We start from the raw sequence: 26,322 nt of genomic DNA on the forward strand, positions 1-26,322 counted from the left end.
ACTTGTTAAAGTCCAAGCTGAGATCTGGGAGAGCAGAGAAGTTTATGACTCCGGGAGTGATCTGACGGATCAGACCTACCATGGAACTCAAGGAAGATTCCTGCATTGTGATGAATGATGGGCATAAAATCCCAGTCCTTGGTTTTGGAACATTCGCCACACCAAATGTGAGTATGTAACACGCTGTTCCAAGCATGTTCTTTTCATGCTCCATTAGTTAGAACAGGAAATTGTTTGAGGGGCTCTCTGCAAAAGAGTGTTGATAGATGACAGGCGGACACCATGCATGGTTGTGGGGGGTATGTATGAAGTATCACAAACTGGAGCATTCCTCCACAACATTCCACAAGTGTATAATTTTCAATGTATTAAGGCGCTTTCATCCTTTGCCACAACTTGCATCGTGAGCATTTCGGGGGACAGTTATAAGAGGAGTTAGGCTAGGTCCCCGTTGCAGCTCTGCACAGACCGGAGAACAGAGCTGCACGTGCCGCCAGCCTTGCAGGCGCGCATGTAGCATCGACACCAGGGCCGTAGCCTTAGAGCCATCCATTAACTCCTGTTATAACCGCTCCCCAAAATGTATCATTTATTATAATGAGATGGATCAAAAGTTGCGCCTGTAACTGGTGCAATTTTCCGCCCTCTCTGTGCCAGGTTTAGGGGGATTAGCCTCTGCTCCACAAAGATCGGTGCCAAATGTAAGCAGCAGCAATTCAAAGATTCATTCATTTGACGCTGCTCGCAATTTGCACCATGTTTGATACATGCCACCCATGGTTTAAATATATCTTTAAAGGGGCAGTGCTCCTTTTCTACAGGTCTGTTAAATTCAAGCATATCAGCTACTTATGTTTATCTGTTTGACTAATTATGGCTTCATAATTACTTTATCAGCAATGGAGAAAGCAAAACGAAAAGTTTACCTGGAAATTTGAAAACTGACAAAAACATTTGTTTACCAATTAAAAAGTATATTTTATACTTAATTTTCTTTAATTTGTAACACATCAATAAGTGCCGCTTAACTTATTAAAACTTTGAGCTCCAGAAGCTCCAGTATCCCACAGACCCTATGTCATGGCACCGTGACGCCGTGTAGCACCACGACATTGTGCCTCGTCCCATTGCCATGGCAACGCGGCATCATTTGACACCACGCAGCCATGTTCACTGCAGTTGGAGGGGAAATTGACGTGACGTAACATGACCCCGTGGTGTCATTTGACGCTGCATTGCCATGGAGAAGCGTGGACTGAAGCCGGGTAAATGAGTTAGGCTGAGCTGACTGAGCGGGCGGTACTTGGCGAGGTGACTTGCATATATATATGCGCGGGCACACACGCTCACTGTTGCTCGGCGCTTAAGTAAACAAATTATTTTAACTTTCTACCGCGCTCAGCTTCCCCTGCAGCGTGAGTGTCGCCCCCCACCCCCTCTTCTACCACCCACCCCCCCCCCCCCCCCCCCCCGCGAATGCTTGCGAAAATTTAAAGGACACCCGGAGCTCATGCTTGGAGATCTCTCAAGTAACGCAAGTTGTCACACCACCTCACCTGCTGCGACCCAGAACCATGAGTGAAGCGGAGAGTGCATATTACCTGAAAACTAGAAATCAGCTAAAAGACAAGTGCCGTGAATATGGACTGGAATATGTGGACCAGGATGTCGAGGACATGGTTGCCGCAATCACAGCTCATGAAGCCGAGCTTGCAGCGTCTCAGAGTACGGCGCAGCTTGCTCTTGTACAGCCGCCCGGAGATCAGGGACTGAACCCAGTGCCGGAGCGGCAGGATCCCGGGGAGGGGACAAGTGCACCTCCCGGGCCAAGTGCAACAAGAGGGGCACCGATGGCTACGGCCACCAGCCCGTTTACCTCCGAAATGTTGGCACTGATCACCAAGTGGGGAGACCGAGGGACAGCGGAGGAGCGGCTAAAGTTTATCTCAATGGCAGTGAACAGACCCGCTTACAGCCCCTCGGTCCAAACCCGCAAAGATGAACTCCAACTGGACAAGCACAGTCTCACCAGGTACGTGGAAGGCACTGATCAGATCGACATGTTTTTAAGGAACTTCGAGACGCAGTGCCGGCGGTACAAGGTGCTCCCCGAGCATAGGGTTGCACGCTTTGACCCGCTACTCTCCGGCTTGGCTAAGCAGACTTTGATGGCGCTTACAGAGGAGTATGCTGATGACTATGACCACCTGAAAGAACTTTTGCTATTTCAGCACGGTTTTACCCCTGAAGCTTACCGGGGTAAGTTCCGGCTGGAGGAGAGGCACCCTCAGGAGACCTATGTCACTTATGTGACCCGCATGGCTTTGTACGGGTTACACTGGGTGGAGGGCGCTGAGGCCAGGACTTACCAATGCCTGCTGGACCTCATCTTTCAGGAGCAGCTCATGCAGCAGTGCCCGCCGGCGGTGAGGGCTTTTGTGTATGATAAAAAGCCCAAGACCTACACCGAGGCGGCGAGGATGGCAGATGACTATGTGGTCAGCCGTTCCCAGATGACCACCAAGGCACCCGCCAAAGCGGCGACCATGCCGGCACCGGCTAACAAAGCTGTGAGTACCCCCCAGTGGACCCAAAAGCCGCCTGCGGGCAGCGGGACACCCAAGGCGGGAGAGCTCCGGCATGAGCGCCGGTGCTACAATTGCAACAGCACTGGTCACATCAGACCAGATTGCCCAGAACCCCTGCGATCCAACGGACCCTATCGAGGGCAACGCACCCCAGCTGCGAAGCCGGTAGCCCGCGTGCGGGTGGCTTCCACTAAAGAACCAGGACCGGTCATGGAAACAACTCCCAGCGAGACGTCCCATGCAGCACCTGTCCCGGTTTCATCGGTGCCTACAGCCAGGAGCGGAGGACATCTCAGCGCAGACCTGCAGCAGACGGGCGGCCGGAGCAAACATCTTACCCCGGTCACAGTCGGTGACCGGCAAGCAGTCGGCTTGCTTGATTCAGGAGCCGCAGTGACCCTGGTCCGACCAGATATGGTCCGGCCAGAGGAATTGATCCCAGGCCCTGGGATGCAGATCACTGTGGCCGACGGAGAGCCACGTTTCCTGCAGGTGGCCCGCATCTTTTTTGATTGGGGGGTGGGCAAGGGTGTGCGGGAGGTGGGGGTTTTACCTGGTTTGGATGCCGACATTCTTTTGGGCAACGACCTGGGACCGATGACCTGCACCTACGACCGGGTGCCCCAGCCCGCTGCAGTGGCGGCGGTTACCCGGAGCCAGACCGCGGCAATGCCAGCGGCGGCTGCTCCATTTCCCCAGCCTTTGGGACCAACGTTAGCGGAGGGCACAGAAGAGCCCGGGGAGGTAAGCCAGGATCAGTTGCAACCACAGGCTGACTTACTGTTTCCCCTTACCTTGTCCCCTTCACCTGACAATGACATGACTGGGGGGTGGCCAGACTTAGGAGCCCAGTTTAGGGAGGCAGTGAAGGCAGACCCTACCCTGGCCGGCGTGAGACTTCGGGCGTATGAATCTCAGGCAGGGGAGGGCACTGAACGCTGCCTATGGCATAAGGGACTCCTATACAGAGAAGAAGGGAACCCGGGGATAGAGAAGGGATTGACCGGTAAGCGACAGCTAGTAGTGCCCCAGGGGTACCGACAGCAACTGTTATGGGTAGCTCACTCTATTCCGTTAGCGGGACATCAGGGGGTCACTAGGACGCGAGCCCGGTTATTGCAGCGTTACTACTGGCCGGGGGCATCCCGAGATGCGAGCAATTTCTGCCACTCTTGTGATGCTTGCCAGCGAGTAGGTAAGGCGGGCGACCGTGTGAAGGCACCCCTGAGACCCCTACGGATAATAGGGGAACCCTTCCAGAAGGTAGCAATGGACCTGATAGGACCCCTCATGATTCCTAGCAGGTCAGGGAAGCGCTACAACGTCACGGTGGTGGATTTTGCCACCCAGTACCCTGAGGCGGTAGCGCTTGGCACCATAAGTGCCAAGACAGTGGCAGCAGCTTTGCTGAACGTTTTTTCTAGGGTAGGTTTCCCTAGTGAGATCCTAACCGATCAGGGGTCGCAGTTCATGAGTGAACTGTTACATTGTCTCTGGGATGCCTGCAGTGTACAGCACCGGCGCACTACCCCTTACCATCCCCAGACAAACGGATTATGTGAGAGGTTTAAAGGGACCCTGAAGCAGATGCTTCGGACCTTTATAGAGGCGGAGGGGAAAGACTGGGAGATTCACCTGCAGCACTTGCTGTTTGCCTACCAAGAGGTACCGCAAGAATCTACAGGCTTCTCCCCCTTCAAGCTACTATATGGCCGCAGGGTACGTGGACCTCTAGACCTCTTCCATGAGGGATGGGAAGGGGAGACTACCACTACTGATGCTTCAGTGATCCAGTATGTGGAAGATCTCCAAGACCGGTTAGAGATGCTCATGGGGGTGGCCCAGGACCCCCTCAGGGCTGCTCAGACCAAGCAAAAGCGATGGTATGACCAGCAGGCCTGTAGCAGAGAATTCATCCCAGGACAGCAGGTACTTGTTCTCAAACCCACTCGGGAGAACAAGCTGATGGCTGCCTGGTCGGGACCGTACTCGGTTATCCGAAAGGTGAATGAGTGCAACTATGTTGTAAAGGTAGCGCCTGAGAGGCACAAGACATACCACATCAACATGCTAGCTCAGTATAGCGCCCTCTTCACTGACATGCCAGGGACCACACATCTCACCAAACACCCAGTGCACACAGGGGACCTGCAGCCTCTTATAGAGTGTCAGCAGAGGTCAAGACCAGTATGGAGAGAGATTGAGGAGATGCTGACCCTAGGGGTAATTACTCCGTCCCAGAGCCCTTGGGCAAGTCCGGTAGTCCTAGTTCCTAAAAAGGACAAGACCACCAGGTTTTGTGTGGACTACCGGTTGCTCAACGCTGGGACGGTGTCAGATGCTTACCCCATGCCCCGCATGGATGAGTTACTAGATGAACTCGCGGGGGCAAAGTATCTGACCACCATGGATTTGAGCAAAGGCTATTGGCAAATCCCACTGACCCTGGAGGCTAGGGAGAAGTCAGCATTCATCACTCCAAGTGGCCTCTATGAGTTCTTAGTGATGCCATTTGGGATGAAGAATGCCCCGGCTACCTTTCAATGCCTGGTCAATAGGTTAATGGAAGTGATGCAGAGCTATGCCAGGGCTTACTTAGATGACATTGCTGTCTTTAGTAATTCCTGGGAATCCCACATAGGACATGTAGCTGCGGTGCTGGATAGGATCAGGGAGGCTGGGCTTACCTTAAAATCCACTAAGTGTATGGTAGGGATGGCAGAAGTCTTGTACTTAGGGCAGCGGTGCGCAAACTGTGGGGCACGACCCCCAGGGGGGGCGCGAGACTGCCGGTGGGGGGGCGCGGGGTTTACAGAGGCCCCACGCGCTTCCTGAAGGCACTTAAATTAAGTGCCCGGGGAGCTGCAGGGCCTCTGTAAACCATACTTACCCGTGACTCCGGCGGCTTCCTTCTTGCGTCGCCATGGAAACGCGGCGTCAAAGTGACGCCGCGAGGTCATGTGACGTCACGTTGCTATGGCAACGTGACGTCATGACACCGGAGGGCGGGTCAATGGTGGTTAGGGGGGGCGCGGAAGAGAGGGGACCGCCGGCAGGGGGGCGCAGGGAAAAAGGTTTGCGCCCCCCTGACTTAGGGCACAGGGTGGGTGGAGGGCATCTGAAGCCAGAGCCAGCCAAGGTAGAAGCCATAGTTGAGTGGCCTGTTCCAAAAACCAAGAAACAGGTCATGGCATTTTTGGGCACCGCAGGGTACTACAGAAAATTTGTCCCACAGTACAGCGCCCTGGCCAAACCCCCGACTGATCTGACCAAGAAGCAACTGCCTGTGCTTATTACCTGGTCTCCTGCCTGTGAAACTGCTTTCCAGGCCCTGAAAACTGCGCTGGCTGGAGCCCCTACACTGGCTGCTCCAGACTATACCAAGCATTTCTCATACAAACTGATGCCGCAGACTTTGGTGTGGGGGCTGTGTTGAGCCAGGTGGGGGACGACGGCCAAGAGCACCCTGTGGTGTATCTAAGTCGCAAACTGCTCCCCAGGGAAGTGGCATATGCCTCCATTGAGAAGGAGTGCTTGGCCATTGTGTGGGCACTCAAAAAGCTCCAGCCCTATGTCTATGGGAGGGCTTTCACGGTCATCAAAGACCACAATCCGCTGAGTTGGCTTCAGAGGGTATCAGGGGAAAATGCCAAACTGCTGAGATGGAGCTTGGCTTTGCAAGAATTTGAATTTACCATTCAACACAAGAAGGGCAGTGAAAACAGCAATGCTGATGCACTTTCACGCCAGGACTATCCCTCTGAGACTGAGTTCATTAATGGTGCCAGCAGTGCCCCACTCCCCGTTAAGGCCAGTGGGCCACAGCTCACCCATTAAGAAGGGGAAGTGTAGAGGGAGAAAGGGGGTGGACCGGGATCAAAGGGGTTATACCCCATTTGGCCATCCCCTGACCTCACCCGGGAGTCAAAGTGTTAACTGGGCTAAGACCCAGAACAGTGATTTAACCCCTGTAATGACATGTACATGTGTATTTCCCTGTTCCCCTGTTCCATTGTAATGTCTGGTTTACTCAGTGTCTGCATCACACACACACTAGAATCCATCCGGGAGCACAAGGGTTAATAGTCCTTTAATGATTATAGCTCTTTGTGAAGTTTTCCCGCCTTTTCAGGCACCATTTTGCAGGTCCCCATTGGCCGCCATTAGGGCTCCATGCATTCTAATGGAGAATCTTGTTGTTTTAGTCCTGTTTCCTGTAAAGACCAGCAGGTGGCGTCCGAGAGGGAGAGCGGCGGTTTCCCTTTGAAAGTCAATGGGCTCATGACTTCAATGGAGGTTCCTCGAGGTAACTTTCGAAGAACAAGTTGGCTGCCGTCCAGACCGCAAACCGCAAAGCGGATACATTTTCAATAGGAGAGCTTTGATCACTTACAAGTCAAGGTCAACGTCAAGTGGCGTGGGAATAAACAGTTCTAGGGCCCCTAGGAATAAAATTATTTTTGCCCCTAGTCCCTAGGCGTCCCCCCATTCGACCACAACCGGGTCCCCAGATCCTGGACCCCCGATAAGGGTCGAACCGAGAAGAACGGGTCGCGCCATAGGCTTTGCCGGCGGTGGCAGAAACGGCTCAGAAAAATGACTAAGTGTGAAATGCTGTATTTTGGTACTCCATATCTCCGGTTCCGGAGGGCCCAGCGGATCAAGGTTTGGGGTGTCTGCAGTCACTGCTCCGGCATCACTGCAGAACCATCCTTGACCTGCCTGGACCAACCCGACGGGGTGTGGACCCCCTTGAAGGTTCGGGACTTTTCCCATAGACTTCAATGGCGGAGAAACCCCATTGACCTCAATGGCGGCAATTTACCATTGAAAGTCTATGGCGGAGAAGCCCGTTGTTTTCAATGGGGATTTAGTGAAAAGCTGAGATTTCTTTTTTAGCGGAGATTTTTGTATTAAAATGAAAAATTATTTAATGTGCATTTGTGTAACTCCGGTTCCATAGGTCGTAGCAAGTCGCTTTTTGGATCATATGGTGTCCCAGTTCCGGCCATGAGAACTGGGAAGTTTGGTTCTGCTAGACCCAATAGAACCGGATATTTTAATACGTTTATGTTTTATGTTTAACATTGTGTCCCAAGGTATGGACAAAGACTCAGAGAAATTCCTTTGTCTACCAGGATAGCAGATGGCCCAAGAGGCACCCCAATGTCTAGGATTTAAGTGTTGTGCAAAGGGTCTTGTCACCCTCCCTGATGATTTAAGGGCGGAGGAGGCTCAAACCAGAGCATGCTCCAAGTGTCCCAGTTATCACCTTTCAACAAAGGTTATCTTGCTAGAGGTCCAGATGGGTAGACTGGCTGGCATTCCATTTGCCTGTGGGGGGCTACAGAAATGAGACCCCAGAGTTCTACTGCGCATGTGCCAGCTAGCAGGGGGGCCTGTCCTAAAACGTGTTCCCCCATCAAAGATTGGCTGGAGATAAGGACCACCAATCACAGGTACTTCAGGTTAAGGATAGAGGGACAAAAGGTATATAAACTGCTGTTCCCCATATATCCTGGGTTAGTCTTCATTCTGTCTTCATTCGTGACTATGTCTTCGTTTGCTGATATGATTACCTGATATCACCTGAATGATTACCTGATTGCTGAAGAGAAATGCTACATCAAACTTCTCATTCCCCAACCCCTAAGTAAGTGTACTTCTTGTCTGTTACTGTATTATTCATGTGTTCACCTATCCTAAGGAATAAAATCACTTTATTATATCTTAAGCCTCGTTAAGTTCAAACCCAGTTATTTTTGTGTAAATATTAATATACCTTTGTAGGCTATCGTCACATCCTGGGCTGCAGCTCTATTTTTTTCATAGGATCTCAACAGAAAAAAGATACAATTAAAATAATTTTTTGTAGAGTGCCGACAATGTTCTCAGCACTGGTACGAGGGGTTTAATTTAATTTAGCATCTCCCTTTTCTGTAATGTTTTGGTGTCTTGAGTGGTTCCTTACACAAGGAAAGTGCCCCCAACTCTCCTGTCCTGTCTCCTGACTGGGCTGATAACAAGGGTTGTATGGAGAAGGGTGTATGAAACATTTTGTTGAATCTCATTATTTCATATTCAAAATCTCCATTGAAGGGCAAACAAATACTTCATCCAGTAGCTGCAAAAAGGGGCTTATGCCAAATGTTTCAGGCAAGGATAATACAAATAAAAATAATTTGGAAGCCCATACTTTCATGAAGGTGTTTTTATTAACAATGTGTATGTGGTGGGTCTTTTTATTTAACGCAGACAAATTGCCCAACTATAATTTATTAGGATGTTTCATTACTTTTAGTCTCATAAGAGATAAAAACAAGAGAGAAGCGCACACCCATAGAATAGTATATAGTATATTTCTCTTTACTGGGCAAAAATTATTTAAAAATGCACTTACAACAAGTCAGTGCATCAAGAGCAGTTAATAGAAGCACTTTCGTGATCTCCGTAATCCAGGGACTGTCTGGAGGGCTCCTCTCACTCTGTCTGACCGCTCAAAGAGGGGTTTAAGGTTTAATGACACACCCTTGTTTATTACCTCATTTAGTTCCCAAGCTGAACAAGTCAAATATATTCTTAAGAAACATTGGTCGGTTCTTTCTTTGAACCCCATATTGAAACAATACAAAACTTCAGGTCTAAATATTGTCTATAGGAAAGCCAAAACGGTTGTGAACTCTTTATCTCCGAGTCTCTTTTCCTCACAAGATATACATTGCAATACAGTTCCTAATGGTTCTTTCCCCAGTGGTAATTGCAAAATTTGTGGTTATATGAATAAATCGAATAGATGTGTATCCAGTCAAACTGGAAAATCTCATGCTACTAGATCATTTATTAACTGCAAATCCACATATATTGTCTACCTCATCACCTGTGGGTGCGGTTGCCAATATGTTGGAAGAACCATTAGGAACCTCAAAGTGCGCATTATGGAGCATGTACAATTAATCTCTAAAGGGAATTTGGACCATCCTGTCCCCAAACATTTTACCAACTGCATTAAAGGTGGATTAAAAAACTTTAGCTTTCAAGGTATAGAGTCCATCTTGTCATTACCCAGAGGGGGTGATAGGGTCAAGAAGCTCGATCAACGTGAGGCATTCTGGATCTTTACATTAAGAACCAGAGTGCCTCACGGTATGAATATCGATTGGGACCTTTTCCACTTTCAATAGTGGAGAAGGGTTCTGTATTACATTGATACTTTATGCTTTCTTATGTATGATCTAATTGTTTATGATATCAATTATTGAATATTATAGCATATTCATCTATTGGTGTCCATCTGTTTCATCCTTATATGGAGTTCAATTTTGGTAAAATTAATTTTGAATGATTAATGTTTATATATTACTTTATCCATATAGAATACTATGTCCCAGACAATCACATACATCCAGTCTTTATTCTTATTTAGGATTTTAGTTTATGGTTAATTATTATTTAATTAACTCATATCAACTAATTGTATTATTATTATACATATATATACAAATCATGATTTATTTCTGAGTTTGACTTAGTGATAGTTATGTCTATCTACAGGTTTGTGATTGCTTTAGTATCCTTCTTTCTTTATTTATCAATGGTTATTTCCTGTATTTTGTTTGTTTTTATGTTCTGACCTTAGTATAAGCATTTTTTGTGTATTCTTATGGATCCGTTCTGTTATATGTAAGTTTGTTCGTTCTTTTTCATACTAATAAATTTGATGTATAAAAAATGCATTTTTTAACTCTCCTCCGCCTCTACCCGATGGGAGTATCACTGCCGTGCGTTCCAGGTTGGAAGCGGACGCATTGCAGTGACGTCGTCTCAGGTTTGGAGGAGATTGGGAGGTTATGAGGCGATGTCATAGGGATGCGACGCGTCACTGGCGCGCATGCGCAGTATGCTCAAACGGGTGATTTTGGCGCGAAACGGGGATAATAAAGGTAAGGGGGTATGTTTATGTGATACACCTTGATAAAGTCCCCTGGGACAAAACGCGTTGGTGTGTGGGCTGTATTTCTGTCCCTGTGCACTTATACATTGAACTACCCTCAGTTTTAGCCTGGAGTTGTGCCCTTCATTTTTTCTATAGGACTCTTCCTGTGGATCTTTATACCAGCTGTGCTCCTTTGCTTTCCTCAATACTGCTCCCCATCTCTCCAACACTAGCCCTGGGGATTAATTAATTTATTAATATTCTACATATTGTTTAGTGATCAGCACATTACTATTATATTATAATACTTTTAGACTCCCAAGAGTAAGGCAGAGGAGGCCACCAAGATGGCCATTGAAGTTGGATATCGCCACATTGATTGTGCCTTCATATACCTCAACGAGCCAGAGGTTGGCCGGGCCATAAATGCGAAGATTTCAGATGGGACAGTGAAGAGAGAAGACCTGTTCTACACTGGGAAGGTATCTAAACAAATGCCATTGCTTGATTTTTGATAAATGTGGTGCTGTTTTTAGCCAAGAAACATTGATACATGGTTGTGCTCGTTCTCAGAACTTGATAAACTATACTGTATGTGCATTACAACTTTGGGCAACATTAAACAGACCACATATACGTCTCAGGTCTTCCATAGATTCCGAAGATTTTATGGAACCTTCCTCTAATCAATACTTCCCCTTTCCAGTGCTAAACTGAATTGACTCCGTCTCCATTTGCCTTTTCAGCTTTGGAATACTTTCCAAGTACCCGACCAGGTTCGTCCAGCCCTGGAAAAATCCCTGAAGGATCTTCAGCTGGAATACATGGATCTGTTCCTCATCCAGTCACCCATGGAGCTTAAGGTCAGTTTATCCAATAATTGGGTTATTTAAAAGCCTAAAACTGGAATGCAGATGCTAATGCCAATTACTGACTATAGGGAAATAGTGTATGGTACTATGTTTGCTTTCCCTTGTGTCCAGAAACAACGTACAGGCAGTCCTCGTTTTACAACGCTTCGCTTTTCAACGAATGGCTTATACAACGCTGTGCAATGCATACCTATGTTCATTTTTACAACGCCAAAACGGCTTATCCAATGCTCTTACAACGCTTTCAACGTTGTGTATGTGTATATATATATATATATACACATACACATAAACAACGTTGCAAAGTGTCGTAAGAGCGTATATATATAATATTATACTATATAATATTATATTATACTATAAGGATAAAGTGTATGCTACAGCACCTTAAATTCCACTCAGCAAACTCGACATTCTATACAATTCAATTTGCCGTATTTTCTAATGTAACTACAACACACAACATTGGACTAGGTTTGCTTTTCCTTGTGTCCAGAAGCAAAATACTTTTTTCCTGTCTTTCCTTCAAATACTGGACAAGTTACCCAATTATCTGAGCAGACTTCTACCCCCTACTGTATACAGCACTTATCTTAGATCTGTCTCCAGAACCCTGCTTAGGTTCCATGGTTTAATAAAGAAGCTCTTCCTTCTTCTACCAAACACCCAACTTCTGGAACAATTTTCAGTCTCTTAAAACGGGCTTCATATATTAAATGTAACCCCCCATGCCCGGCTCTTACAGCGTTTACATCGAAAACAGAAATTCGGGTCACAAACACAAACTAAACAAATTAAATGGTGATAAAATGAATATGATGGCTTACGTTAGGCAGCCTGTGATTGAGCCACCTGTGCTGAAGCTGGGATATCCTGAAAACCTGACCTGTTGGGGAGGGGGAACGGGGGGGGTGGGGGCTTGAGGACAAGAGTTGTGCACCCTTGAAATAACCAATACTAACTGCATTGAAAGTGTTCCAGGACTTGGTGCAGTCCAATAGATGTTTCTTTAAGGTCCCTAGAACTAAAGTACCCTCCGGCCAGTGACCTGTTTAAGGGGCCACACCTGTCTGATTAATGCTTTTATTTTACTAAACTCTGGTACCAATAAGTATTTTAAATATATTTGTAACGATGGTGAGCTAAGACATGGGAGGGGTTTGATTTGTGTGATGTCAATGTGTGATCAACAAGAGTTTGCACAGGAAAGCCTCTCACCTCCTATCTTTTTACCTCTCTGATAAGCACAGGGTGGGTCCGCAGAGGAAACACATAATTGACAAACTCTCTCCCAGTTAGAGACTCAGATGAAAAGGGATTTGTAATAACTTCCTAAAGAAACACAAACAGACAAATATTTGCTTTAAGCATGGTCACATTTGTTTAAGGAAGACAATTAAATTGTTAAATTCTTTTTACAAAATGTTGTTTTTGTAAACTTGGGAAAGCACCTTTTCAGTGGGGCTGAACATTAAAAAAAAATAGACTGAATAAATCCCTGAATGTTATAATATATTATTATTATTTCTTTTTAAGCCTGGAGATGACCTCTATCCTGTGGATGAAAAAGGCTGCAGTATTTATCACAACACAGATATTTGTGATACCTGGGAGGTACGGAGTGTACACACAGGAGCCAGTAGCGCAGACCATGTGTCTATTGGATCAGTGGTTCCAGTTTATTGACTGGATTCAGTAGCACCAATCTCTTAGTCTTTTGCTAACAGGAATGCTGGGAGTTGTAGTTCTGCTGGGGATTTACTGTACTAAATACACTTAGGCGACAAGCTCTGTCTGTGATTTATATACGAGTGATGTTTACATGGGTGTTGGGATAAAGGTGGGCTGCCTGTTAGTCATTTCCATCCCTTCTGGTATATAGAGTTTACTCACCATTGTATGGGATAAGGGTGGGAATCACTAGTAGACTTTGGGCATTCTTAATTAAATTGTCATAGTGCCAACCGGAGCACTATGGCATGAAAATGCCCATTTGAAGTCAATATAGGCCTGATCTGCAGTATTGCAGTTTATTGCCCTGTACTCATGAATTTGAATTAAGCCCAGTGTTTGAAAAAGAGATTATTTTAGCTTTGGAAGCTTCCGTACAATCAATGTGGGCTGGACTAATTGCAATTTAAGTTCCTAAGTCTTGGTGCCTCCGTCATTGCTAAACCAATTGCCTCCATAATCAACTCAATTTTGTCTTCTGGCCAAATCCCTAAGGCCTGGAAAACCGCCAGAGTTATCCCTGTCTTCAAAAGTGATGACAAATACGTCGTCTCAAACTACAGAATTATCTCTATTCTAACCTCTGGCGTCCAAAGTCATGGAAAAAAAAGTTAATTGCAAACTAAGCAACTTTTATAAGAAGTCGAATCTTCTTAGTCAATTCTAATCTGGCTTTCAACCAAATCACTTCACAGTAACGCCCCTCTTAAAAATGTGCAATGAGATCCAATGTGGTATGGAACATGCACAGTTGACTGGTGCGATATCCTAGATTTTGCAGTCTTTTGATACCGTTGACCACGCTATTAAGATTAACAAGTTCCAGTGCTCTGGTATTGGACCACATGCTCTAAACTGGTTAAACTCTTATTTATCAGGAAGATCCCAGCATATGTCTATCTCAGGCTCTAACCGCTGGGAAATTACCTTTGATGTTCCCCAAGGCTTTGTTCTGGGGTTCCTTTCTTTTGTCTGTCTTTATAGCTGACCTGCCCACAGTTTGTAAGACAACCTCTCTGCACATGTATGCGCTGATGATACTATCCTATATGGACGCAGTCCCAGCCTCTTTGACCTTGAATATGTTTTGCAATCTGATTTTTCAAAGGCTGAAAACTGGATCACCCAAAACAAACTGTTTAAAAACAATGACAAACAGTAACTATGGGGTTTGGGACTAAGGCTACATTTCTTACGCTTCCCATGACAGAGCTACTGATTATATCCGGCTCTAACATTAATCTTGCCTCAGGTACTAAATATTTGGTTATGTGGCTTGACTCCCATTTAACATTTGGTTTGCATACCAACAAACTGACATCCAAAAATTATCCCCAAACTGGGTATACTTTATAGAAATAAATCTGGCTTAAGCACATTGGGCAGAAAGCGCATTGCACAGTAAATGCTAATGTCATTTATTGACTATGGGGAGGAAACTTGACATTCTTTACCACTCAATATGCTGTTTTGATTAACTATGTAACTTCAACACCAGTAATGATTATGTGATTATGTTAACTAAACTAGGTAGGCTATCCCTTGAGTTCAAATACAACGTCCATCTTTCCTGTCTCGCCCCTACTTTACACAGCACTTATCTCCTTAGATCCACCTCTCGGAACCGTGCTTATAGTCCCATTGTTCAATAAAGAATCTGGTCGCTCTTCCTTTGCGTATCGATCACCCCACTTCTGGAACAATTTACAGAAGTCCTTCAAATCTGCCTCCTGTCTAAGTTCCTATAAGAATTCAGTTGTTTCCCATTTTAAACACCTTTCGAACTGTAAATTGTAATGTTGTCAACTTTATTTTGTGCCCAGGGCACACTTGGAAATGAGAGGTAACATTTTATGTATTTTGGTTTGTGGTAAAATATTTTATAAATAATAAATAACCCCCGTTGACACTAAACACAAAGTGCTTTTCCAGGCGTTGGAGGCGTGTAAAGACGCAGGGCTGGTGAAGTCCATTGGTGTCTCCAACTTTAACCGCAGACAGTTGGAACAGATCCTCAACAAACCGGGACTGAAGCACAAGCCCGTCTGTAACCAGGTAACTACTACTACACTTATCATATTGTCCAGTATGTATACACGCTGTACACTGGGCCAAGGGTGCGCAAACTTCCTCGGCTGCGCCCCCCCTTGCCTGCTCTGCACCTGGGTAACGCCTGCACCTTACTTTGAATGCGGCGCGGTGTCATGTGACGTCACTTCAACAACTTCTTTACCCCACAATAAAAAAACACCCACACAAATCCTCTATTCACACCCTCTATCTCCTCCTTCCTGCTCCTGGGGATCTCCCCCAAGCCTGACATACACACTTGATCTCACCCACGCCTCCCTGCCATCTCTTGCCCTGTAAATTATGTTAACCCTCTCATTTTAATACTGACTAACCTTAATACTCGTCTCACAAATCAAGCATCCCAACAGCCTGTACTCATGGATACTGTCCCACACCCAGTCACTCCTACCACCCATTGTGGCCAAGCACTGCCATCTACAGCACTTATTCCCTCACCTGCTGTCTCTGTAAATTTCCCCTCAAACCTCTTAGATTGTAAGCTCTTCGGAGCAGGATTTCCTTTCCTATTGTTTGATTTTGCTGCGCTTATTGTATTATTATAATTCCCCGTACTGTATTCTTTGTGAAGCGCTGAGTACACTTTTGGCGCTATATAAATAAAGACATACAATACAATACACACAATCAATGCCGTAGCACCATCCTGTGGTATAAAACTCAATATGACCTTTCAAAAAATAAATACATAAAAGACCATGCTTAAAATAAAAATAAACAATAAAAATAGAAATAAAAACGTCTCTGCATCAACTACTCAACCTTCATAAGAAACAGCCAAGTTCTTCAGGGAGTACAGGTACAAAAGGGTGAGGGAGTGGTTAATAACAGCAATCGCAGTGGATAAAACAAAGCCCATAGGTTCCATGGCTGGTGTAGGTTCCATGGCTGGTGTAGATTCCATGGCTGGTGTAGATATCTGTTATGTCATTCAGGACATAAATAGGTATTTTTAACGGGGACAGTCTCTCTCCTCACCGACGCTGGAATCCGGTGTGTGTGGTTACTTGCTGCTTTGCCTTGTGTCGCATACGGAAGTGACACAAGGTAAAGCAGAGAGCAACCACACACCTGTGCTACTTATGGGCCAAGTGAAAATTTAGGATACTTTCCTTTTCAGGTAGAACACAGTAACCCCTTTTACTGATAAGAAATCAAGCGAATGACAGAATATCTGTATTTGGGCGTTATAATGCAGGGCCGCAGACAGCTTTCCCAAGGCCCCGGTCTAGAGTTTCTACTGCCCCTCCCCCTATCCCCCAGTGTCAGCGGCATTGCGAGACCCCCATCTCTCACATCCTCCATTTCTCTCCTCCACTTCTCTCTTCCTCACTTCTCTCGCCCTCACCTCTCACCCTCTCATGCCCCCAACAGAATAACCCCCCATCCAACATAACCCACCATCCAACATAATTACTCCCTCCACCCCCATTACACAACCCCCCAAAACACACACACACCACCCCATATTTTTTGTGGGGGCAATCCAGAAGTTGGTCCAAACTTCCAGTTGACGAGGCTTACACCGAAGGCCGGGCCCGCTGCACAGGAGGAGAGAGCTGGGGCCCAGCAGCCAGACGAAGGCCGGTCCGCTGACCCCCCCCCCCCCCCACCGCCACCAGGCCCGGGACAGTTGTCATTGCTCTCCCCCATTATGGCGGCCTGGCTATAATGTAAGATGAGGTTCCCTATAAATTGTGGATTAATTGAATATTACATAGTTACACAGTAGATGAGGTTGAAAAAAGACGTACGTCCATCAAGTTCAACCTATGCTAAATTTATACAACAGATACTTTATCCTATATCCATACTTACTTATTGATCCAGAGTAAGGCAAATAAAAACCCCATTAAGGGGAAAAATTAATTCCTTCCTGACTCCAAGAATTGGCAATCGGATTAATCCCTGGATCAACATCCTTCCCATGTATACTTATTTGGTATATCCCTGTATACCTTTCCCATCTAAAAAGATGTCCAACCTTTTTTTGAACAAATCTATTGTATCTGCCATCACATTCTCCATGGGTAATGAATTCCACATTTTAACTGCCCTTACTGTAAAGAACCCTTTCCTTTGTTGCTGGTGAAATTTCCTTTCCTCTAACCTTAAGGGATGGTCCCGAATCCTTTGTACTGCCCGTGGGATGAATAGTTCATTTGAAAGCTCCTTGTATTATCCCTTGTAGACGGACGTTCACAGAGGTACACAATTGGAGACTTTATAAGGTGAAATTATAATAGGCTTTATTGTGCCTTTTCCTTTTCATCAGGAAATAATCCAAACACAGGGGGGGGAACAAAGCTTCTATTCACTTGGGAGTATCTCTAGTGAAAATACCATGCAATTAATTCACAACTCCCTAAGTCAAGCAGGTCTCGCAGCCCCAAAACATATAGCATGAAATAAGCAGATATAAGTAGTCTCTGAATTATGAAAGTCTTATCTGTTTCTTGCTGTAGAGTAAGCTTCTCTGCTCTCCTGGTACCGCACCCGTGCGTGCACAGAAAATATCAGCATCCTGGTTTAGAAGTCTTATTTGGTGTCTTGCAATCAGCTATGCTGGGCAGAGCTCAAGTCCGGTCAGCTCCAGAGATGTGTGTTCTCTTGGTCAGTCTCTCCTGGGAGTCTCAAGAACACTCCTCTGTCTCTCCAAAGGTCAGCTCTCAGTCAGAGCTAAGGAGTCACTTCCTGTCTCAACAGAAAGGCTTTTGAAAGCAATCTAAATCAGGCAGGTGGTTTTTTATTAATAGACTAGCAGCAGTTAACCACCACACTGCTAGATTAAAGGCACATTACTTGAACAGGGATTACTCCCCTGTTACATCCCCGAATATATTTGTATATAGTTATCATATCCCCTCTTAGACGCCTCTTTTCTAATGTAAATAAATCTAATTTAGCTAGCCTCTCCTCATAAATTAGATTGTCCATCCCTTTTATTAATTTGGTGGCTCTTCTCTGCACTCTCTCTAGTTACATAATGTCTTTTCTTAGGATTGGTGCCCAAAATTGTACTCTATATTCAAGGTGTGGTCTTACGAATGCTTTGTAAAGGGGCATAATTATGTTTACTTCCCTTCCATCCATTGCCCGTGTAGCCCCCTGTAAACAGCTCAGGCTATACCTATCTTCCTTCTACTGTGATAAGCCCTGTTAAGATCAGGCGCCAGTAATCATCATGGGTTTTCCCCCTTCATAGCCCTATCCTGAGTGGTAGACGCAGGCCTGGACTCTGCTGCAAGCGTGAGCAAGAGGGGAGGCTCTGCTGACACCATGAAGAGCGGGGCTAGCTCTTTATTTGGCAGCCAACTCGGGTGAGTGGCGGGGTTATTTTTGCTGGTTCTTCGTTCGAGAGAGTAGTTAGGAAGAGCCGAGTGAACAGTGATATCGAGAGTCTAGAGTTGCCGGTTATTATGCCGTGAGCCACGAATCTTGCGGAACGGTCCGAGGAGTATCAGGAGGCTGCGGGCTCCCCAGCGCAGAGTGCCGGAAGAGAGAGAGAGGAACTGAAACGACCAGCGTCTATAGGTAGAGCTGATAGAATTATAGACTGGTGGACCAATGCCCTCACCCCACTGCCAGGGGTGATGGGGGAGAATTCAAGAGCCGCCTCGAGGCTAACCTCGGGGGTGGGCCACGGGGTATTGAAGCCCTAGCTCAGACCATCCTGTCGGAAGAGTGACTTGGAGGGAAGGAGAGGAGGAAGTATTTGGGCGGAGGTGAGCTGTGTATAACCCGTCCTGGCTATTGTGTGCGGCTGCTGGAAGCCTTATCGTTGGGATTGTTGCTCTGTCAAATAAAGAGACTGTTCTGCACCCGTAAAGACTGTGTGTGACTTGGAGAGTATAACCTTGGGACCCGAGGGGTTCTTCTATACCGGTCCTGTCCCATTACCCTGGGAGTATAGAAGATGGAGGCGCTGCACCACTAAGAGATCATAGAGGCTATCACCCCCGAAGCCCTGTCCTGGCTCCCCCACAACACCGCAGGAAGCTCAGGCCCTCCTGTTCCAGAACTTGAATATTTGTTATTACTTCTACATTGTTTGATATGACCAAATCCAGAACTGCCCCTCTCCTGGTCGGTTCCTCAATAATTTGGGTCATATAATTATCTTTAACCACCCCCAAAACCTGTTTCCTTTTGTTGTAACGCTAGTCTCATTGCCCCAGTCTATGTCTGGATAATTAAAATCCCCCATTATACAAACATGACCCAGTTTTGATGCCTTCTCCATTTGCAAATTATTTTAGCTTCCTCAATCTCACAGATATTTGGTGGTTTATAGCATATTCCCACAAACATTTTCTTTATACTTTTACCTCCACTGCTAATTTCTATCCACAAGGTCTCTACATTTTCATCATTCCCTTCATAGACATCATCCCTTATAATAGGTTTTAGATCCGGTTTAACATATAGACAAACTCCACCTCCCCTTCTATTTGTTCGATCCTTCCGAAAAAGAGAATAACCCTCTAAATTAACTGTCCAGTCATGAGTTTCATCCCACCATGTTTCAGTAATGCCTATGATATAATACTGCTCCCTTGTAGCTATTAATTCAAGCTCCCCCATTTTATCTGTCAGGCTTCTTGCATTAGCAAGCATGCATTTAAGTTTTTTTTCAGCCTGTACTATTATCTTATCTGCTCCTTCCTTTCTGCTCCCACTTGGTTTAGTCTTTAGAAGTTTTCTAGTATTATCTGTATTTACTATGGGTATCTCACTGTTTGTCAAACTTGCACTTGCCCCCATTCTACCTCCATACCACCTTGTATCCTCATCTATTCCATTTAGTTCATTATCTGTTTCTCTCCCCCAGCACAGAAGATCCCTCTTCATCGAGGTGCAATCTGTCCCTAGAATATAGATGGCACCTCTCAGAAAAGGAGTCCCAGTGCTCTAAAAACCCAAACCCCTCCTTCCTACACCACTTTCTTAGCCATGCATTAACCTCCCTGATCTCTGACTGTCTCCCTGCGGTAGCACATGGCACTGGTAGTATTTCAGAAAATACTACCTTGGAGGTCCTTGCCTTAAGCTTTTGGCCTAGATCCCTGTAATCATTTTTTAGGACCCTCCATATTTCTCTAACTTTGTCATTGGTGCCAAAATGTACCAAGACCGCCGGATCAATCCCCCCCCCCCCCCCCCCAACAACCTGTCTATCCGATCCGCAATGTATTAATGACATTGCAGGCTTTTCTGGTAGTGTTAGAAATGTACCTTAGTATCTTCCTCATGACCAGTGCATTGTGTTGCTAATACCTCCTGGCAGCAGAGGGTTTAATAAATAGCCGGACAAAAAGAAAAATTTACTTATACATAAGTGGGGCAAAGAAGAAACAAATCTAATCAAACAGGCATGTAAAGACTCTGACATTAAAAATAATTAAACGCAGACATTAAAAATAATTAAAATATATACATATTTTTTTTCCCTTGAGGCTGAATTTTATAATTGATTTGTGTTATTTATGACAGTGGAGGTTTTTGTGAGGCTGCTGTGCATTGAGATTCATTACTAATCTATCTATAACTTCTGCTGAGAACTTCCCCTCCCGACCATTCTTCTTCATCTTGCGCTTTACTTTGTGGGGTGAGAAAGAGAACAGTTAGGGATCTTCCAGAAAGGGCGATCCAGAGAAATTAGCAATGAATCTCAATGTACTACCGCCTCTTTCATAAATGACACCCCAAACCTGAGCTAGCAGACTCCTCTTTCAACAGATAAATATGCAGACACCTTGTTTAGCTTATCTATCCATATTATATACATCTTAAAAGTGGTGTGGTCTGATTCTCATTTGTCCCTTCGTGTGCTGTGGTTGTCACAATGTTTCACGGCTGGAGTGGTAAATCGCTTAATCCTAAACAGTTCCATTCCCTCCGCAGGTAGAATGTCACATCTACCTGAATCAGAGCAAACTGCTGGCTTTCTGCAAGTCCCAGGACATTGTGCTGGTGGGATACTGTGTGCTGGGGTCCTGCAGGGATCAGAACTGGTAAGAGGCAGCTTGGAACTGGACTTTCTGTATACTGTCCATGAAATCAATGCTAGACCAGTACATCAATAGTCCTTTTCCCTTTAACCCCTCTCTTTGTATTTTTCTCACGGTTTTCCCTTTTTCCTCTCTCCTCCCTCCTGTCACTGTTAACCCCCCAAACCCACAAGTTGGTGAAACACTGCACTACCTCACACCTCCTCTTTTCCAGGGTAGACCAACATAATCCCATCCTCCTCGAGGATCCCGTGTTGCTCAAGATTGCTAAAAAGAACAGCCGGATGCACGCTCAGGTGGCAATGCGCTACCTGCTTCAGCGTGGCATTGTTGTTCTTGTAAAGAGCTTTGACCCATACCGGATCAAACGAAACTTGAAGGTAATAAGAGGACAGAGGGGAAATGTCTATAATTATAAGGAAGCATGCAATAGTCCTATTACAGTATGTGTTTTTAAACAGCTCAACATCAGGGCTTTTATTTATATATGGAACGCCAAAAAAAACACCTAAATCTTAACTTTTTGCATAGACATATATTACTCTTGTTTACCTGCAAGATGATTAAACATGGAAATTAATAAAACTCTCCTATGTAAAACTGTGCACAGTCCTGTGCAAAAATGATGCATATTACATTCTATTGTATGCCTTTGTATGTCTGCCTAATGTATACTGTATCCCAGATAAATGACCGTGTTCTACGCTGACCTTACTCCCTGCTCGTTGAATCTTGCACCTCTCCTGTTGTTTCCTGCTCAGTACTGTAGTTCTTGCTGTCCCAAGACTGAAAATACTTATGGTGCAATATTGTGCAAACAGTTATTAAATGAATTGTCTAGCACAGAATGTAGACACAAAATACTCACAAACGTGAGGTAGGATACAGACACATAAAGGTATCTTTACGAATTGATGTCAGTCTGTAGGGTATGTTGATGCCAGGGGAGTGTGGTTCTCAGCTGACCTTAGGATAAAAACACTGGACATAGCGTAGACTGTTTGGCAATTTAATAAATGAAGTAGTTAAAATCCAATCTACTCACATGTAGCTAGATAAAAAACAGCATTTTAGATCTCAATGATCTCTGCACATATCGCTCGATGCTGCCACCGGATGAAGTCTCTCTCTCGGATCTTTCTCCTTCTCTGCTGTGCGGTTCACGGGTGCGTGTCAGCGACCGGAAGTGACGTCATCAGCATCCGATGATGCTCAGGAGCCAAGAAAGGTGAAACGCGTAGAGTGACGCTGTCTCTACCCACCGGAACCCTCGGATGCTGATGACGTCACTTCCGGTCGCTGACACGCACCCGTGAACCGCACAGCAGAGAAGGAGAAAGATCCGAGAGAGAGACTTCATCCGGTGGCAGCATCGAGCGATATGTGCAGAGATCATTGAGATCTAAAATGCTGTTTTTTATCTAGCTACATGTGAGTAGATTGGATTTTAACTACTTCATTTATTAAATTGCCAAACAGTCTACGCTATGTCCAGTGTTTTTATCCTAAGGTCAGCTGAGAACCACACTCCCCTGGCATCAACATACCCTACAGACTGACATCAATTCGTAAAGATACCTTTATGTGTCTGTATCCTACCTCACGTTTGTGAGTATTTTGTGTCTACATTCTGTGCTAGACAATTCATTTAATAACTGTTTGCACAATATTGCACCATAAGTATTTTCTTATGTGTTCCCACATGGTATGCGCTTCCTGATGATCCACCTGCCACTTCTTCAAACAAGGATTGAGAAAGAAATCCTACATCAGGTTACAGCTGCAATCAACCACTGTGTTTGTTTAAGTATCACCTTATCATTATTTTATTGATTATATCACTGTTGTTTCAATGTCAATGAGCGCCATTTTTGGTTAAACACCCCACCTACACTGTCCCAAGACTGAGCCTGTCTTTTCTTCAGGTCTTTGACTTCGAGCTAAGTGCTGAAGACATGAAATCTCTTGATGATCTCAACAGAAACATGCGCTATATGAAAACCAAGCAGTAAGTAATATCATCATTGGCTTGCCACTTTTAATACCAGTCATAATATATTTATTGTTTAATTTATTATTATTATTTAAATATATTATTATTTGTAATAATAATAATATAACACAAGTAATGTTGGATCTCTGTGCTTCCCAATAACCATTTTGTTTGTATAATGAGCTGTAGTATTTCAGTAACATAGTATAGGGTTCAACAAAGACCTTAAACTTTAGAAAGGCAGATTTTGATCAACTGAGGACTAATCTACAAGGAATACATTGGGATGATGTTTTTGCCGGGAAAAATGTAGAAGATAAAGAGGCAATACCCTTGGGTAATAAGTATAAAATAAATAAGTCAAAACCAATGTGGCTAAATAAACAGGTAAAGTAAATAAGGCACCTGGCCCCGATGGCATACATCCAAGACTTCTCGATTTACTGTAAGTTCAGTAATAGCCAAACCATTATATTTAATCTTCAAGGACTCCATTTCCGTAGGCTCAGTAACACAAGATTGGCATAAAAAAGACGTGGTGCCAATATTTAAAAAGGGAGCTAGATCACAACCGGGGAATTACAGACCTGTAAGTCTGACTTCAATAGTGGGGAAACTACTTGAATGTTTAATACAGGAAAATATTCAGGAATACCTATTGTAAAACAAAATTAGTAGTAATAGTCGGCATGGATTTATGAAGGATAGTTCATGCCAAATTAACCTTATTTGTTTCTTTGAGGAGGTAAGTCGGAATTTAGGCCAGGGTAATGCAGTTGATGTGATCTATTTAGATTTTGCAAAGGCTTTTGATACAGTTCCACACAAGAGGTTGGTGTACAAAATAAAGCAAATGGACTCCATAAAAATATATGCACCTGGATTGAAAACTGGTTGAAGGATAGACAACAGAGGGTTGTCACAAATTGAACTTTTTCAGGTTGGGCTAAGGTGGTGAGTGGAGTTCCTCAGGGATTAGTACTGGGACCCCTGCTTTTTAATTTGTTTATTAAAGACCTTGAGGTTGGCATCGAGAGCAAATTCTCCATCTTTGCTGATGATACTAAATTGTGAACAGTAGTAGAATAAGAGTAGGATGCAATTTCTCTCCAGAAGGACTTGGAGAGACTGGATACTTGGGCAGGTAAATGGCAGATGAGGTTTAATACAGATAAATGTAAGGTTATGCATTTGGGAAGCAAGAATAAAGAGGCGACTTACAAATGAAATGAGGACAAATTAGGGGAATCCTTGAGGCAGAATGATTTTGGAGTGCTTGTAGACAGCAGGCTTAGCAATAGTGCCCAAAGTCATGCAGTAGCTGCAAAGGCAAACAAGATCTTATCTTGCATTAATCGGGCAATGGATGGAAGGGAAGTAAATATAATTATGCCCATTTACAAAGCATTAATAAGACAACACCTTGAATATGGAGTACAATTTTGGGCACCACTCCTTAGAAAATACATTATTGAACTAGAGAGAGTGCAGAGAAGAGTGCCACCAAATTAATAAAGGGGATGGACCATCTAACTTATGAGGAGAGGCTAGCTAAATTAGATTTATTTACATTAGAAAAGAGGCGATTTGATAACTATATACAAATATATTCGTGGACAGTACAAGGAGCTTTCAAAAGAACTATTCATCCCAAGGGCAGTACAAAGGACTCGGGTCATCCCTTTAGGTTAGAGGAAAGGAGATTTCACCCGCAACAAAGGAAAGGGTTCATTACAGTAAGGGCAGTTCAAATGTGGAATGAATTACCCATGGAAACTGTGATGGCAGATACAATAGATTTGTTCAAAACAAGGTTGGACATCTTTTTTAGAAAGGAAAGGTATACAGGGATATACCAAATTAGTAAATATGGGAAGGATGTTGATCCAGGGATTAATCTGATTACCAATACTTGGAGTCAGGAAGGAATTTATTTTTCCCCTTATGAGATATCATTGGATGATATGACACTGGGGTTTTTTGTTTGCCTTCCTTGGGATCAATAAGTAAGTATAGATATAGGATAAAGTATCTGTTGTCTAAATTTAGCATAGGTTGAACTTGATGGACGTACGTCTTTTTTTCAACCGCATCTACTATGTAACTATGTAACTATGTAAGTATTGTACAGAGTAAGGAGGGTTTTTTGTTGTATAATGTGAAGTCATCAGTGGCCGGCAGCTATGTGCTAACTTCCATTTAGCTGTAGAACCATGTTGAATATGGGCCAATATCCTAATACAGCTCTCCTACTGCAGGACATCTCCCTATCAATTACTTATCCATACTTTATCATTGTTTCCCCAGCTGGAAGGACCACCCCAAGTACCCATATAATGATGAATATTAAGAGAATGGGATGTCATGTTTCGAGTACCACCCTGAACATCCGTGCCACAATATGACAAGCGGCTCCTTCATACAGTATGGGGGTAATTCTCCCATACCTGACACATTCAAATATTCTAATTCAATTCAAATTCTAATATTGAGCAGAAGATCCCAAACTTTTTAACTGTCCCACACACTTTTCTACAAAGACATCATCATCCTAGAATAAGAGACCCTACCAAGAACCAGCTCTAGAGGGAGAGCAGGTATCCATTTGTCTTTCTAGCACTCATTGGCTCGATTCTTCAGTCAAGAATTAGCCCTACTCATTCCCAGAATGCAATTGGACTGTAGTCATAATTCACACCATGGGTTTGGGCATACAGTAGAAAATCATGTCTCCCTTTTTTATGAGGGCGACTTCCTGATTTTTATCTGAAAATGATAGCATTCTTTTGCTGTCTCTTTAAAAATAATTTCCTCTTCCTAATGATATTGAACGTTTATAAATCCCCCCGTATTATCATCACGAATCTTCCTAAAAGTAACTTTCATATGTTGGCCAGTATGGGGTTGGGTGATGTATTGAAGGCTCCCTACATTACATCCTTTATATGTTTCTTGCAATAAAAGGAGGCATATTTTGATCATTATGTGTAAGAGTAACAGAATGGAAAACATGCATGTTTATGTCTAATAATATCATGGTGCCTGATCCTAAAAGCGTGTTGTATGTGTCTCTTTCCTTGAATGATAAAATGTATGTAACATA

General features: G+C 44.4%; 1 protein-coding gene across 1 annotated transcript; it reads left to right on the top strand.

Annotated features, from left to right (window-relative positions):
• On the top strand, positions 1-26,322 carry LOC142496127 (aldo-keto reductase family 1 member C3-like). Its single transcript, XM_075602551.1, has 9 exons — positions 1-167; positions 10,836-11,003; positions 11,268-11,384; positions 12,930-13,007; positions 15,057-15,179; positions 21,120-21,229; positions 21,441-21,606; positions 23,152-23,234; positions 25,527-26,322. The coding sequence occupies exons 1-9, from the start codon at positions 81-83 to the stop codon at positions 25,567-25,569; spliced, it is 975 nt and encodes a 324-aa protein (XP_075458666.1). The 5' UTR covers positions 1-80; the 3' UTR covers positions 25,570-26,322.

The sequence above is a fragment of the Ascaphus truei genome, chromosome 5 (genome assembly GCF_040206685.1).
Source record: "Ascaphus truei isolate aAscTru1 chromosome 5, aAscTru1.hap1, whole genome shotgun sequence".
Taxonomy (NCBI): Eukaryota; Metazoa; Chordata; class Amphibia; order Anura; family Ascaphidae; genus Ascaphus; species Ascaphus truei.